We start from the raw sequence: 17,172 nt of genomic DNA on the forward strand, positions 1-17,172 counted from the left end.
ATGTATGTATGTCCGTGTTTGTGTGTCTACGTGCACCTAGGCATTCCCCCCAACATCCTTGGAAGAAGATGTAGTGCTTTCTCCTCAGAATCTCAAAAAGTTTTCTTAAATAATTTTTAAGGATAGTCACTTAAGGATACTCCTGGGCCTATATCCGGAGAAAACCATAATTTGAAAAGATACATGCACCCCAATGTTCATAGCAGCACTATTCACAGTAGCCAGGACATGGAAGCCACCTAAATGTCCATCAAGAGATGAATGGATAAAGATGTGGCACATGTATACAATGGAATATTACTCAGCCATAAAAAGAGAATGAAATAATGCCATTTGCAGCAATGTGAATGGACCTAGAGATTATCATACAAGTGCAGTAAACCAGAGAAAGATGAATATCATATGATATAGCTTATATGTGGAATCTAAAAAAATGATACAGATGAACTTACTTATACACAAAACATAAATAGACCCACAGACATAGAAAACAAACTTATGGTTAACAAAGGGAAAGGGGGGTGTAAATTAAGAGTTTAGGATTAACATATACACACTACTGGATGCAAAATAGATAACCAATAGGGACCTACTGTATAACACATGAAACTACACTCAATATTTCTTAATAACCTATAAGGGAAAATAATCTGAAAAAAATAGATATATATGTAAGTATAATTGAATCACTTTGCTGTACACCTGAAACTAACATAACATTGTAAATCAACTATACTTCAATTAAAAAAAGGATACTCTGGCAAAAACAAAAAAAATGCATTTGTAAGACTGTTAATTGCAGCAATAATTATCAAAGCAAAAGCCTGGAAATGATGCAAATGTCCATCAGAAGGGGACTGGTTGGAAATATACCTAATGGAGCGTTTTGTAACTGCAACAGAGGAAAGAGGGATGTGTCTATCTTCTTCTGTGGAATGAACTACAGAACATATTGTTAAATGAAAAAGCATGATGGAAAAAGATGTGGATAATATGGGGTCATTTATGAAAGAAAAGGAAATACCAGTCTATATATAATTACTTATATTAAAAAATAAAAGGATAAACTCTAAATTAAAAAAAAAAAACATTTTCTGTAATTTTAAAACAAAACTAGACCAAATTTTATTAAAGTAATTCATAAACATCCCAAGCAAAATGAAACAATCTAACCTAAATAGATTCCATTTAGGCTTTAAGTCAAGTTATTGGCTTAACTATGACCACAACAGAGGAATTATCCAAGTGACTTTAAAACCCAGCACTTTGTGCACCTCAGGTAGAATTCATCCAGTAGACACCAAGTACTGCAAGGAACCTCAAACAGTTCAGCAATCATATCGACATTGATAGGTTGGATTTGCTCTTCTGAAACTATTATTTTTATAGACTCCTACACAACGCTTTGCCGGCAGAATGTCAATTGTGCCCAGTGAATGGGTCCATCAGTGGGAAAACCAACACCACTGAATGCACGCTAGATCTTGTGTAGTTTTTGCATGTGGTGGAAGTGAAGAAACCATGTAGATTTTAGCAGAATTAACATCTATGAACGCTTCTCTGGAGAAAGGGGAGCTGATAGCATCTCCAGCCTCGTAGGGACAGGAGGAGCCCTGTGTGGGTTATTTCGTGTCCTTAGAAAGCTGTGTGACCTCTGACATGCATCACTTATAACCTCCAGGCTCCCAGCCCAGGTGCTTTGGAGCAAAAGCACAGAGCACCGGCCAGAAATGACAAGGTGTTGAGCCACATGGAACCTCCAGCTGGATTTTTCTACCTGACAGTCAGTCTGTTCCGACAGTGAGAGGTGAAGAGCACGTTGTTTCCAGGAAAGGTTAGAGCTCCTACACCTGAGAGGTGAACAATTGGACTGAGTGTTCCTGCAACACAACTTAACTACACGTGTTCGGTTCCAGCAGCTCAGACAGAAGTTTGAAAATGATTTTCCTCTGTACCTTCCCTTTATGTGGATGTATAGAACAAGGCTAGGTCTGGAAAGAAGAAAAGAAGCTGCATTAAATGTATGTTTATTATGTGCTACCTGAGGGTAGGGATGCTGATGTCTGCCTACGTGACCAAACTCCCCTCGGCTCAGCATTGCAGTAGTGATGTACTACCCACAAGTCAGATCACTGTTTTGTTTTGTTTTTAATTTTCAGTGGTGCCGCGGAGGGCAGTGTGTGAAATATGGTGACGAAGGCCCCAAACCCACCCACGGCCACTGGTCAGACTGGTCTCCCTGGTCTCCTTGCTCCAGGACCTGTGGAGGAGGGGTGTCTCACAGGGACCGGCTCTGCACCAACCCCAGGTGAGCGCACTGGACCTCCCTCCTCATCAACACCCATCTCTCTGCTACGAACTTTCCAAACAGCATGTAGACATAAGCTCAGTGAAAGTAATTCTGTACTCCCCATATTACTGTAAAAGAACGCTAAGTCAGAAAGCCCTTTTACTCAAGCATTTATTGTACAACGATGTCTCTGTGGTATAATTTAAGGTGCTTATAACTACCTGACCACAGCAAAAGTAACGGAGCCAACAGTGATATTCAAGAACTGGATTTTAACCATGCTTACATGAAATACCAAGGTTCTGCCTAAAATAAGGAGATAAATCATAAGTATAAAGAACCCAAATCAATAGATAAGAATCAGTAAGAACAATTTTTTCATGTGAGAAAACCAAAGTCTTGGTTTTTCATCAAATATATATTTCCCTTCACAACATGTGGTCTCAGTGTGTCTTCTGTAGACGATGAGGATGTTAAAAGCAGTCACCAATGCAGTGGAATGAAGGGGTTTTTCAGTTCTCCTTTTGCACCTATATGTGTTTAACTTATGTTAAGACTAAGTAAAATTATTTATTTCAGTCCTGTCTTTAACGCATGAGACCTGATTGGTCCCCTTCATCGACAGGGTGCTCTTGTGCTGGTGTGTCCACGTGAATTCTAAGGGGTGAGAGGGGTGTTTGCTGTCTCTTCCAACCAGTGGAAGACAAGTGCTTGTTCTGTCCCCACCCGGTGTCCTCGCCTTGTCACAAGGAGGCTGGTAGGGGAAAGAAGTTGCCATCTGGACAGCAAAGTAGTTGAATTTCAGTCTCAGTTCTGCTTTCTCCCAGCTGCCCTCCTGTAGTCATCCTCTCCTTTATGGAATTAGGAGAACAACGATGCTCACCCTGCCCACTACAGGGAGACGAGCAAATACGTGCAAACTCACTTCCCAAATTCTAACCTGTTCTACCAATGCTGCAATTATTTGCACACTCAATAGAAAAGGAAAATACTACCCATATCATTAATATGTAAGAAAATGCCAGTGCCTTCTTAGGAATGCACTTCTCTTAACTGGTGACAGTAAGTATCTTTACTTAATGGTCACCAGTTTCCTATGTTAAATCTTTAACATTATCTGCTCCATCTCCCTAATAAGCCTCATTTCAAGGGAGGGGTGAGTAGCTATTCAAAGGCAAGGTTTCTAACTGGACACTATACATTCCAGACCGTCGAATGGAGGGAAGTTTTGTGCGGGATCCACGCGAAACCTGAAGCTTTGCAACAGTCAGAAATGTCCCCACAACAGTGTCGACTTCCGTGCCCTGCAGTGTGCCGAGTACAATAGCAAACGGTTCCGAGGATGGTACTACAGGTGGAAGCCGTACACCCACGTAGAAGGTAAATCTCAAATCCCACTTTCTGGTGGCAGCCTCGGACGTCTTTACTCTTTAAAGAACTATGTGATCAATAGCGTGCATCCGGATAGACCGAATATTGCTGTTAGGGCAACGGCACAGGTTCTTTCCCTGTTGCTAGTTTGGTTCTGTCTGCCCGAAGGCCACTGGCACCTTATCTAAACTTGACCAGCTGTGGGCTCAGAATAAAAGCAAACAAGATAGAGAGCATGTGCAAAATACCATGAAATCTTTAAAGAAGTGATAAAGCACTCAAAGTAGACGATTTATTGGTAATGAATCAATTCTTTTTTAATACAAATCATGGTAGTTGATGGTGAGATGGTGTTGAGTATGTCACCCATTGAACACTCATCATTGTCAGAGAATGAAAGCAAATTCACGTCTTTTGGAAAATCAGATAATATACCACGTATCTGGAAAGTCTTGATCTACAACTTATAAACCAGGAAGTTTATTTGTACCATATATAAGACTGTACTCTCCAGTTGAAGAGAAATATGTACTGGCCTTCTGATCATAGTAACTTGAACTCAGTAGCTCAAGTAGCATAATTTGAAGATAAATTCAAAGAACCCCTAATCATCTCATTCTTTGAAAATGAGAGTACTGTGTTACCCAAGAAACACTTGAGAAGTACGTAAGTCAGGCCATCTCATCGGGCACTTAACTTTTGCCATCCCAATATATATAATGTTATCATGGTGAGAGTTTTATGGATTCAGCAAATTCTGGAAGGAAAATTTAAGCAGTTTCAAACAAAGCTATTTTTTGTTGGGTTTTTACTCCTAAAATTAAGTAAAAGTTAAGAAAAATTAAGCCAGTGAGAAACAAAGGCACAGGAGAAAATAGTAGAAAGAACTTCGAAATTGGGGTCAAAAAATCTGTGTGCTATTTCTGACTTTGCTAGTCTGCAGTAAATAAATTCGTGAATCATGGAAACACATATTCAATTTGATTCTTAGAATTATTCAGTTGGGTTTCTTACCCTGCACTCTAAAGAAAATATTTGTACATGAGTCTCGGGCCTGTGAAAACTCCTCAGGCAGATAATTTTTTATTATCAACTATTCTCTTCTTTACCAAGAAGAGAACGAAGGGAAAAAAAAAAAGTTTCTACAAAAGTTCATATTAGCCATATAAGTCATAAATCCTTGAAATGGATTATCGAGAGAGTATATGCACTTGATCTGCCAATCTGTAGTAGATAATGAGACCTATATTCCCCATGTATCAGTGTTTTTTGACAATCCATTATATTTATTTAAAAAACAATGTTCTCTGGAGATTTCATCCAAAAGTTATTCTCTTTATCAGTTTAAAAATACTATGTATTTTAGTAACTGCATTAGCTATTAAGAAATTTTGTGATTGAGTATTTTATTACACTTTATTGGTAAGAACTTTGTGTATTGCTACAAAATAGTAGTGACTTTTTGCATTTCTAGAAAGAGTAATTAACTATACTAGTAAAATAAGTGAACAGTAATGTAGTTCAAGTCAACAAATGTTTATTGAATGCCTACTATGTGCCAACCACTGTGTACGGAGCAAGGACCGATAAAGGACACAGTCGAAAAAAAATAATAGTGAAGCTTTAAAAAATATTTTAAAAAATTCAAGGGGAAAAACCAAGCCTAAAGAGGCAATTTATAAAAATGTCTTTGCAATGTATTATTGTGTGGGAGTTATTTTATGGGCAAAAAAGAAAAAAAAATAGTCTATCTAAAATTTAGAGCAAAAAAAAATGATCAGAGCTTAAGTATCTTTCTTATTTGTGTTTGTGTGTGTATTTCTTTTTAAGATCAGGACTTATGCAAACTCTACTGTATCGCAGAAGGATTTGATTTCTTCTTTTCTTTGTCAAATAAAGTCAAAGATGGGACTCCATGCTCGGAGGATAGCCGTAATGTTTGTATAGATGGGATATGTGAGGTAATAATGATCATTCATTCATTCAACAAACATCTCCCAACAGTCTGCTTTATGCCAGGCATCCTGTAAGGGGCTAGAGAGACCAGACATTTAAAACACACCCTTTCCCTCCAAATCACAGCCCAGAGGGAGAGAAAGCCAGATGAACATCTATGGAGACAGGCAGTGGCTTGTGGCAATGGAGGCGTGTGCAGAGAGCATGGCCGGGGGGAAGGGTGGAGCTGATTCTCTCTTAGATGTGGACCTAAGAGATTTGTAGGGTTCCTCAGGGAAGGGAAAGGGAAGAGGGGTGTTGGGGAAGCAGGGAGGGGAACACAGAGATACAGGAAATCATGGGATGGTAGGAACCAGTTCAGGGGTCAGAGTACCCAGAGGCAGGCAGGAGCTGGGGGATACTGAGGAGGTGAGTGAAGGGGAGAAGCTTGCAAAGGGCCATTTGCTGCGGGGACGAGGACTTGGGGTTTTTATCCACATGTCCCTGTGGAAGGCACTGGGACTGGGGACGCGTAGAGTCGCCCAATCAGACGGCAGTAGCCAGACAGTGGGGCCAGAGTAAATGAAGGCAGGGACAGCACAGAGACAGGGGCCACTTCACTGCTGTCGAGGGGTCTCGGGAAATCGGCAACCTCACTTCTGCTGGAGAGGGACTCAGGGCACAGGCTGGGAAAGATAGGCGGCTAAGTGAACGCAACCCCTGAGCTTGTTACCAGGCACAGAAGTGAGATGTAGGAAGAATTTTATTATAAACAAAGGGAGGGTGTTACATGCAATGGTCAGATACATTGCATGTAAATAATGGGCTTTTCAGGGAAGAAGTTACTCAATATTCGTATTCAGTGGAGTCCAAAGACCTTGGTCCCAGGTCTGATTTTCTTTAAGGTGTAGACCATGACCACAGTAAAGTTGAATCATCCACTCAGACCCTCAGTGTAATCGTTTGAATGCATGAAGGTTAGACTAAATGATTCTGTTCGGATCTCTTTCAGCCTTAAAATGCTCAACTGTCCACCCATTGTGTCTAATTATCAGTTGATTTGTTAAATATGTCATTGTTTTTATGTATTCTTTATGATACAGTATCACAATCCTTTATTTGTAATTCTGAAATCCAAAGATGTGTGAAATGGAAAGTTTATTTGACAGTAAAATATAAGCTGACCTGAATTTATTTGGTGGCAAAACTGTCTTGAATTGATACGACTACCTTCAGTTATGTTTATCCCGCTCACTGTAGAGATGTGCGCATTTTAGAAACATCGTTGCTGTCCGGAGCCCTGCAGGGACTCTCACATCATATATGTGTTAATTACCTTCCCACAATCCAAAAACCTCTTGAGTTCTGAAATGCATCTGGCCCTAGGATTTCAAACAAGGGATTGTGGACTATAGTTCATCCATCATTTCTGAATGGATTTGTTACATAGCTAGCCTATATTCTTTGCTAGGAAATGTAAAATTGGCAAGCATCACAGAATATATAAACAGCTGCTAAAATTCTAGACAGTAGCCAAATGTGCCTTTTACATAATTTACTGCTGGGAATAATTGCCCTGTGGCCTGTGTTCCTTCTTTGCCTCTGCACAAGGCGATTCAAAAAAGCACAAGGCGAATTCCAGTGGAAACTCGTGAGGCCATATTGCTTGTCATTTGTGCTAAGTGCTTTATATCGGTCTGAAATTTACACACGTCTCCAGCATGACAACCCGATAGGTTTAATTCTGGGCTCAGTGTAGGACAGTCGTGTAAAAACGCCAAAGAGGACAGGGTATGTTTGCCATGTGAAGGTCTCCTCCTTTGGATGGCAGCGTAGTTGACAGTCTCGCAGTGCACATACTGGGTATCCAATAAATATTTGTTAACTCTCCCGTGTTGGTGAAACTTTCAACTCGACGGGAAAAGGTTTGTGACTTTGCCCCTGTTGTCTTGTCTTTCATGAATGACACGTGACCTCATGGGTCCCACAGAGAGTGGGGTGTGACAATGTGCTGGGATCCGATGCTGTGGAAGACTCCTGTGGTGTGTGCCGGGGAAATAACTCCAGCTGCACAACGCACAAGGGCCTCTATGCCAAGCAGCACCGTGCCAACCGTGAGTCCACCCACCGGAGCTGCCTACCTGGCTGATCAAAGGGCGAAAGGAACCACCTGGTGGGAAGGATGGGAGGTGTAGTGCAGACAGAGTCCTGAGATCCCTACATAGACTCCTTGCCTGCTTTGCTTCTCAAACCTTCTGTTTTGATTGGAAGTGGTTGCTAGGGTATTTGAATTCAAGTGGTTTTTAGACACAGTGAATATTACAATAGCTCTGCTCCAATTAAAAAAATAAAAAACTCATTTATAGGACCCATGCAACTGGATTGCCAAAACAGATCTCCAGTTTCCAAATTCTGATTCTCAGGGTTTGGTTATGGAGAAGAGCAGGTGCCTAGGGATTTGCCTTGGCAGTACCGAGTGAAGCATCCCATCCTCCCCCTTCCTGTCTCCTTTGCTCTAGAGTATTACCAGATGGTCATCATTCCTTCTGGAGCCCGGAGTATTCGCATCTATGAAATGAACGTATCTACCTCCTACATTTCTGTGCGAAATGCACTCAAAAAATACTACCTGAATGGACACTGGACAGTGGACTGGCCCGGCCGGTACAAGTTTTCAGGAACTGCCTTCGACTACAGACGGTCCTACAGGGAGCCCGAGAGCTTAACCTCCCCTGGGCCAACCAACGAAACATTGATCGTGGAGGTAGGTTCCAGCCTCTTGGTCTCAGGGCTTGAATTTGAGGTCTTAGGGTGTTTTTGTAAGTTCAAGGCTACTGGAAAAATATTACATCCACACAAAATTGTTTTCAATTAGATAGTGTCTCAGAAACAAAACTAATCAATACATAGACTAAATGGGCCAGTGGACTTGTTTTGATCGCCTTTCATTTCTAGGTGTGGGATGAGATTTGTAATTACACATATCATGCAGTCCCCATTTTTGCATCTTGATCAGTCGATTTTGACAAAAATCTGCTTCTCTCCTGTAAGCTCTGTGGCTCTGAGAAGCAGCCACTGTGGGTGGCTCTGTGTGTGCCTGTTTGGGTGGGACCAGCATTCTGCCGAGTTTTGTGGAAATGGGAGTGAGATGAGAACCCACCACCTGGGCCCAGTGCCTGGCAGGGGACTGCACACTCACCCCCTACGCAAGCTCCTCTGTGCTCTACCCCAGATGGCAGAGGCTCATGACATACAAACGGGCATCTTCTAACAATGTAATTTGTCCTCATGGGACCGGGCAGGTGGTGGCAACAGGCAGTGGACACGCTAATTCCCTACTTTTTTTGTATTTCTGTGCACACTTAAAGAAAAGACTGGTTCAAAAGTTGCCCCCGCAGCCCACACCTATGGGTGCAGGTGTGAACCATCCACAGGCCCTCCACCTGCTCTCCAGGCCTGGCAGCCCCATCCCGGTGTCCTTGCATCTTCCTGGGAGACACCCCATCTCCACCTGTCCTACTGCCATCGCCCCTCCTGACCCGGAGCTGCCTCCTCCGCCCCTTTATAAACATGTTCACTGTGAATTTCTGCCTTGGTTATTTCTCTCCCGCCATCTCAGGCTTTTAGCTTTAATACCCATGAGGAAAGAGAGATCGGTCAGGGTTGAAGGTAGTTGAGGCTTGTTGGGCACCTGTTTCCTATGCAAGAGGCTCAGGATGTCAGGCGGCAGAGTGGCTCAATGGTCATACATTGAGGCCACCTGTCCAGGGCTCATACCTGTCCTGAAGCATCTTCTCCAACTAGACTCGAGCTATGTTGTCAGGGAGGGAACTGTGGGGCCAGGGAGTTTAGGGAAGCTTCAGTGACTTCATCCACTGGAACCTCCCATCAGGGACCAGTGAGACTCCAAACTTCAGAGATGGGATTTCTATTAACAGGCTAATGGTGAGGTTTCCAGAAAAGCCTCTCACCCAGGTCAAGGGATCGATACCTTTATAAAGGAAAAAGTAAGTGGTCCATGTGGTCGAGTTTCCAGCTAGGAGATGAAGAGTCCAAATGCAATTCCGTGTGCTGAGCATTGCTCACAGGTGTGCCCAAGCTGAGAGATCTTACTAGTGAGACGTTTTTCTCCTGGAGCCATACAGTACATGCCAGGAGGCAAAAGTCCTCTGCATCCCATCACAGGAGGAAGTACTCAGAGTTAGCCTTCATCCTGCATGGATGAGATCCATTCACCTGTTCTTGGGGGTTTGGAACTCACTAGGAATTGTGAAGGTGCTTTTTAGGTATCATTTTCTGATTTGCTCAGATGGAGAGCATTGGGGGGCTCCCACGGTAACATGGAGGGAAAGAACCAAATGCTCTTGTTAGGTGGTAAAGGCTGTGGAAGAAACACTAAATGTAAGGCAAAAGAGTCAAATGTCTATACATTTTATAGATGTGCTTGTGTCTAGTTTAATTCCTGTTTAGAAAGTTAATGTAAAATTTGGAGGATGGACAGTTTATTACTGTAATCATCTTCTGATGTATATGTCTGTTGTTTCAAGTAGTTTAAAACAAATTAGCTTCTATTTATTGGTTCTAATTTAACTCATTATCTTTTTCCCTTTTTTTTTTATAGCTTCTGTTTCAGGGAAAGAACCCGGGCGTTGCCTGGGAATACTCTGTGCCACGGTTGGGGGGTGAGAAGAAGCTCAGCACCCAGCCCAGCTACACGTGGGCCACCATCCGCTCCGAGTGCTCCGTCTCATGTGGAGGGGGTAGGTCACTTCCCACGGCTGTCCTGGTGATAGGCACAGAGGTGCCGGGTGCCTTAGGACCATGGGGCACACTGCCCTGGTCCTCATCACGCTGCCCTGGTCCTCATCACACTGCCCTCATCCTCATCACTCTGCCCTGGTCCTCATCACTCTGCCCTGGTCCTCATCACTCTGCCCTGGTTCTCATCACCCTGCCCTGGTCCTCATCACCCTGCCCTGGTCCTCATCACCCTGCCCTCATCCTCATCACACTGCCCTCATCCTCATCACTCTGCCCTGGTCCTCATCACTCTGCCCTGGTCCTCATCACCCTGCCCTGGTCCTCATCACCCTGCCCTGGTCCTCATCACACTGCCCTGGTCCTCATCACACTGCCCTGGTCCTCATCACGCTGCCCTCGTCCTCATCATGTCCTGATTAGGAGACCAGGGTTTCTGCCTGAGGGAGGTACTAACCTTTCTAGAGGCAGAGTAGAGAGCAGTGCTGCTGAGTGTTACTTGAAGACTTGAGCTGTTTTCTCTAATTCATCTATGTCAGCGTGTGGCCTTAAGGTTTAGTGAATTGGTTTCTGCTTTTCATTTAATTTAAGATTTTTGAAAGAGTAATCGTATTTGAGACTATTAAAATGGAATTCACTCAAATTATTATACATTTCATGTTTATGATGAGAAATAGAAACTTGCATGGAAACTATAGTGATACAGAGTGAGGTTTTTATCAAATGGTCTTGTTCAAAAAATTTACTGGAAAAAATTTTGCTGTAAAGTCATATACTTAAATTCACTCAGAAAATGTAAGAATTTTATGAAAGTTGCTGTGAAAATGACAAGAAACAACATGTCGAGAGAAGAATTTCACATGATGGTAGATGGGTTTATCATCTTAATACCATAAGAATTTTAAGCCCATGATTAATTGATAAAGCTAGTTCACTAGAGGAACATTTTTAGCTTAGAGCCAGTATGCACTAACTGGTAAAGGGTGGAGAATAAATAGTGCAAACTTAGAAACAAAATATTAAGTTCTCTCTGATTTTTAAAAAACAGACAAGTTTCCATTCGGACAAATGGATTTCAGCTTTGTGCATTCCAGTTTTTAATAATTAAGTAATTAATCCAGACAGTACTATATATTTAAGTATAATGGTACACAAATGAGAATAGTACAAATTTAGAATATAATGAATAAGGAAAAAATAAAAGTAAACTCGTGCCTTCTTTATAGTAGCTCTAAATAAATAAGATGAAGAAAATAAAGGAAAACTGAATGATTAACCAAAAAATAAGTCCGAAACGTTAACACTAGATACTTAATATATATTAATTCTTCTCATTATAAACTAAGAACAAAATATTTAAGTCATATTTAAATTCTGACATTAAGAGCTTTCTAAGGTGAAATAGAATCCCCTTCTGTACAGCAGGCTAGCAGCAAATGGCTCTAAAGGCAACTAGAGAAAAATGGGATGTCCTACACTGGTGATGGACCCACAGGAGCTGCTGTTTTACTCCATTCAGAAAAAAAGTAGAACAGAGCCATACTCTGGGCATCTCTGTGTGTGACCTGGGAAAGTTAACCTACTTATTTCCCTTCCCTCTTTCTTATAACCATCCCCTACGACTCTCTTGCCCATATTGGGTATGCTTGATTTGATCTGCCCCTATTTAGGATTATCTAACAGTGTTTGATTAAAATAATAATTAAATCAGAAAGCCTTCTATTTGTGTAAGGACATGACGATGTTCATGTGGTGAAAGGAGTGTAATGAACCACGTGGCAGCACCTGTAAAGATGTCTGGCCCGTGAGAGTATTTCATTAGGACAGTTTCCCTCACATCTTCCCTTTGAGAGTCAGGCATGCAGAGGGATGCTCAGTTTCCTCAGCACCGACCAAATTACCCATCTCAGCAGCCTGAAAAACACCGAGTGGATGGTCAGCATACTAGCAAATCTCCTAATTTCATCTAAGGACTAATTTTTACATTGAGGTTTCTAGAGGAAATCAACCCCAAACCCATTCCCTAATCATTTGCCTAAAGAAGTGTGTTATAGAGTCAGAGAATGGGTGTTTGTTTTTAATTTTGATGGAAAATTCATGGAAAATCAAGGTTTCTCAATTCAACAGCAAGAAGGACTGTGGGATACCCATCCTTTATCACCTTGTGTAGGCTGCGGCTCTTCCATTCAGTCCTCCGGTGGTAATGCCCATGCCATACCGCTCCCAGGACTCAGCACCTAATCAAAGCATCCCCTCCCAGGCCACATGTGAGCACTTGTGAAATCCCATGGGCTTGAATTGAAGTGGACCCTCCCATATTTTCCTAAAAGGACAAAAGCACAACCTCACCCTCCCTTCTCTCTCTCTTTCCTCTCTTGTGTCCCCAGGGATTATCTTACTTTCTGTACAAACAGGAGGAAAATTAGAAACACTTCGCTGTATTTAACTGAGCAGCTGCTATGTCTTGTCACTTACATGGCTTTGTGGAAACCCTCAACAGGGCTTAAAAGTCGAAAGAGTCCATGGAGGCTAGAGGCAGCCAAATCGGGTTCAGGTCTTAGCTTCATTTATCTGCATGTTTTATATTTTGAAGATTTCCACTTGCATAGACCTCCCAATAACCTGGATTTGGAACCTTGGAAGCATCTTTTACTTAGCTATCTTCTTGTGACCTTAATGTCTACAAGGGGTTCTTTAAAGGAACCAGTTAGGGAATTAATGAACTGGGAGAAGATACCTGGGAAATCCCCCACCTCTTGTTTCATTCCAGAAACATTACCTGGCATCAGTAAAGGAAGGATAATCCCATTTCCTTATCTGTTCTAATGGGCCTGTCTCTCTATAGAAAATAAGATTTCCTGACAGTGCCTCTCATCTTCTTTTCTGTCAGCTTCCTCTGCTCTTTTTCTTTCCCTTTCCACTCACTTTTACAACATAACCATGGGATTTTATTTCAGTTATCCTGCTTAGTCGTGCCTTGACCGGACTCTCATTGGGGCATTGGTGATGTGCAAGGACTCATACAATGAGATGCTAAACCAAAAGTATTTGGGGGGATGGGAACCAGCTTAGCCGATTATGTCCTACTCTAAGATAAGGGCTTTTAGACATGGTGATGACTTCATCAGACTCTTGTTGACAGTGTAAAGGCATCAGAAATTTCTCAAAATTACATATGCTGCAATTTTTTAAAATCTACTTCTGTGATTTAATCGGCTCAATGCATTTCAAATAGTAACAAATTTCAAACCTCTGATTTACTTACTCATGAAGAGGCTTGTTCAGACGTGGCTTATAGTTATGTTGAATTTATCTGATATGCATCATACAATGTCTGGGGATTATCATCTTTCAGATGGAACTATTCATCTGTTTCACAATTAGAGTTCCTCAGACAAATCTTAAAACTGGCTTGTAAATCAGGCTCTTTCATGCTTTCCCAGTAATGGTCTCTTCACCATCTACAGATATTTTTAGGGCTTAAACTTTAATTAGCTTAGTGGTTAGGTTTAGAAAATGGAATAAAAAATAAAAATGAAATTAAGTATTAGCAACCTTGCCCTCGTTTTGTTGATATGAAACCATTCATTCATCCATTCACTGTTCAGTCAGCAAACATTTGTGGGTGTCAAACTTCTTTAAGCCACATGGGGAAAATGTAGAGACCTTTGCTAATTCTCTCTGTTTCTGAAGTGGATGATGAAACACCAATGTAATTGTTACTTTATAGGAAAAGTCTTTAGTGACCTATTAGCATTAAGGCTAATTGAAACATGGTACCTCTGTACAGCTCAACCAAGGCGTTGAGTACTTACACTCTTCCTCAAGTGTGCAAGGCGCCACACTGAGTTTTGAGGCTATAATGAGGAATCATACAGACCGGCCCTGTCCTTCCAAACATGCAATCTGGAGGGAGGAATTACCGCACACCCATACGTAACATGCGAGATTATGCACTGTCGTATGTAGGCATTCATGGGAACTCAGAGAGGACCCCAGAAATGTGGCACAGAGGGTGCTGGGTTAGCTGCATTTTGAGTATCTGTCGTAGTCAGAGGTGGAGAGCTGAGGTGGCTTTTGAACATCAGTCATTCATATTACTCATCTCACTGGCTAAAAATCACATCTTTTTCACAGGAACTATTTCAAATTAGACGTCCCCCGTCCTTATATTCAAAACGTCCTTACCTATTTTGAATGTTAGAGTAAATGTGCATTTTACTTTTTTAAACTTTACCTAAAGGCTTGGGCTTGTCCTTCTAGGTCTCAGAGATCAACTGAAATTACTCTGGCTTTTTCCTCCCTGCCTTGGGTCACCTTTGAGCCAAGTTCATGAAACCACTTCTCTGTCTTTATCCAAGACCTGGATAAATTACAAAACACATCCCCACTTTAGCCCTCTTACCCCCCAGAAAAGCAGAGGAGAGGAAAACAAGTTCATCCCCTGGAGAGGGACCAACTTCCTCAGGAGGCCTGTGCGATGTCCACCCCATCCCTTTCTTCAAGAGCCCCCAAAGGTTCAGGGTAATATGAAGAAGTCCATCTCGTCCACTCTCTCTGGGGAGCAGGAACCCTTCCCTGTCCCCAGAGCCCCACAGTCCTGCACACACACCCTCACTGGGGGCATTGGGACCCATCCTAGGCCCAGCCCCTCTCAGGCTCCTGTGGTGGTCACGTGGTCACGGATGGCTCCCCCTTCCACCATCCTCCTGCAGGGGGAGGGAGGTGCACATGTGGGTTTCAAGTCCTGCTGCCCCCTTCTCATTAACCAAACTTGGAACCTTAAAGACGGGTAACACCTGCCTATAGCAAAATGAAGGGCATGTCCTGCTGTCATTTCACACAGGTCAGTGTGGTCAGGAAAATCAGATACCGGGCCAGCTTCTTGTTAAGCAGAACAGACACAAGGATGTCACGGGCCATCCGTAAATGGCCATCATCACCACCCTCCAAGCTCTGGTGCCCGTTAGGGCGCCATCATGCCAGGAACGCTGTCACTTAAGCGCACCTGGGCATCATTTAGACTCTAGCAGCAGCTCCCAGGAGTTCACCCTCTCTGCTTTCCTGGAGTTATCTTCCTTCTTCCACTGTCAAGGTCCTTCAATGTGCAGGCATTCATGTCTGTACTATATCTAGCGCTTACCACAGAGATGATGCATGCGTCTCATGGAAACACATGCTTCGTTTATGGAATATTTTCCAGTTTTCTGTGTAGTTTTGCTTAAATGATGGGTTTCTTTTCCTTTATAAAAAAAAATGATAAGGATTTTGTCAACAGCTGGAACTCATTCTATTGTTAGAATTACTGAAAACTTAGATATTCTTTGATATAATCACAGTCTTTTAGACTGAATACTCCTCGTCCAGATATTTTGGCAAAATGTGAAGATTTTTAAAATGATTTCCAAAGATCTGGCAAGAGCTGGTTTCTGTAAAAAGATAAAGGTAGAGCTTCATCAAATTGCTCGTTAAACTCACCACCTTCCATGGCTAGGGTTCAGCTTTGGGCTTTCCCCAGTTAAAGGATTATTCTCTCTTTTTTAATGTATTTTTCAAATTTTATACTCTTGTTCTCTCTTATCTATTAACATGGATCATTTTAGAATATTGGCCAGCTTGATTCTAACATTCCTGTGGACTATGAGATTTTTCTTTCTGACAGATAGTTGAGAGATTGGAAGCACAGTTGAGAAACTGCTTTACAGATGTGCCCCCAGTCAGAGAAATGATACTTGTGTCTCCATAAACACTCAGCCAGGTGGCTGAGGAGACCCCCAACTGACATGAAACTCGTCTGAAAACATAATTATCTAAAACCTAGTGTAAAAATAGAGCCCAGAAACCCTAAATACCACTGGGCATATGGCTGTCTATATTTTTATTTTCCCAGAATATTCAGATGTCTGAAAACAAAGGAAGAAACATTTAAATTTGCCTTTAGAGTTTACTATTGTTTATATGGGGAAAGTAATTTTAAATTAAAACCTCGAGCATCCCTACCACCTACAAACAGATCTGACCTCCAAAATTCATCATCTCTTGGTGCATTGCTGAACGTTTAGATTTGTGACCATTTCAATGTGGGATAAAGTGGAGTGTCTAGTATCCCCAGGCTAAATCCCTGTGAAAATCTTGTCTTTTGGAAAATGCTGTGACTTGATCTGAGATGCAGAGACAGGAGTGTTTTCCGGCATCCTCATATCCATAGGCAACTAACTCCCAACCTAGTCAGGGCCTGCACTGACGCCTGAGGGTCTTCACCCTGGGATGGTGGGTGCCGGTGTGTGCCATCTCCTCTCTGATGTCTGAATGTCTCTAAGGACCCCTTCAATTAAGAGAATAGCAGTTGAGCCTGACCATTTCGACTTTAGTAGTCCAGAATTTGGGCATCACTGGTCCATCCCGTAGGCACCTGGCATGGAATGTTTCATCCATTCACCTATTCCTGTCCATGTTGAGAGGGAATGCCTGCAGCCTGAGAAGCCCGGCCTGCAGGCTCCCAGCCTATGGCTAGGAAGGATGCCGACCCACAACCTGCCTTGGCTTTATTTCTTCATTCTCGATTTGACTTAATCTCGGTGAAAATGCGCAGAGACATCGGGTGCAATTCTCCTTTTAAAAATGCAGAAATGGAGGTAAATGGCTATAGTATGACTGAAAGGATATTGTTTTCTATAGGCTCCCAAGTCAGTCTCTGCAGAAAGCCCAGGATCTGGGCACGCTGCATGGAAGTGAAAAAGTGTCCTGCAGAGGAAAGAATTTGTATTATGCATCCTCACGTCTCATCATTCCTACATGCTATTGTGTTGAGCAATGAC

General features: G+C 42.3%; 1 protein-coding gene across 1 annotated transcript in view; it reads left to right on the top strand.

Annotated features, from left to right (window-relative positions):
- Positions 1-17,172, top strand: part of ADAMTS16 (ADAM metallopeptidase with thrombospondin type 1 motif 16) — a 154,952-nt gene that overhangs the window by 76,518 nt on the left and 61,262 nt on the right. Inside the window, exons 12-17 of the mRNA XM_027125373.1 lie at positions 2,160-2,308; positions 3,498-3,670; positions 5,492-5,622; positions 7,587-7,710; positions 8,116-8,360; positions 10,218-10,356. Coding sequence (XP_026981174.1) covers positions 2,160-2,308; positions 3,498-3,670; positions 5,492-5,622; positions 7,587-7,710; positions 8,116-8,360; positions 10,218-10,356 — 961 coding nt within the window. The remainder of the gene's footprint in view (positions 1-2,159; positions 2,309-3,497; positions 3,671-5,491; positions 5,623-7,586; positions 7,711-8,115; positions 8,361-10,217; positions 10,357-17,172) is intronic.

The sequence above is a fragment of the Aethalodelphis obliquidens genome, unplaced genomic scaffold (assembly GCF_003676395.1).
Source record: "Aethalodelphis obliquidens isolate GAN/ISIS:26980383/991018 unplaced genomic scaffold, ASM367639v1 scaffold29, whole genome shotgun sequence".
NCBI lineage: Eukaryota > Metazoa > Chordata > Mammalia > Artiodactyla > Delphinidae > Aethalodelphis > Aethalodelphis obliquidens.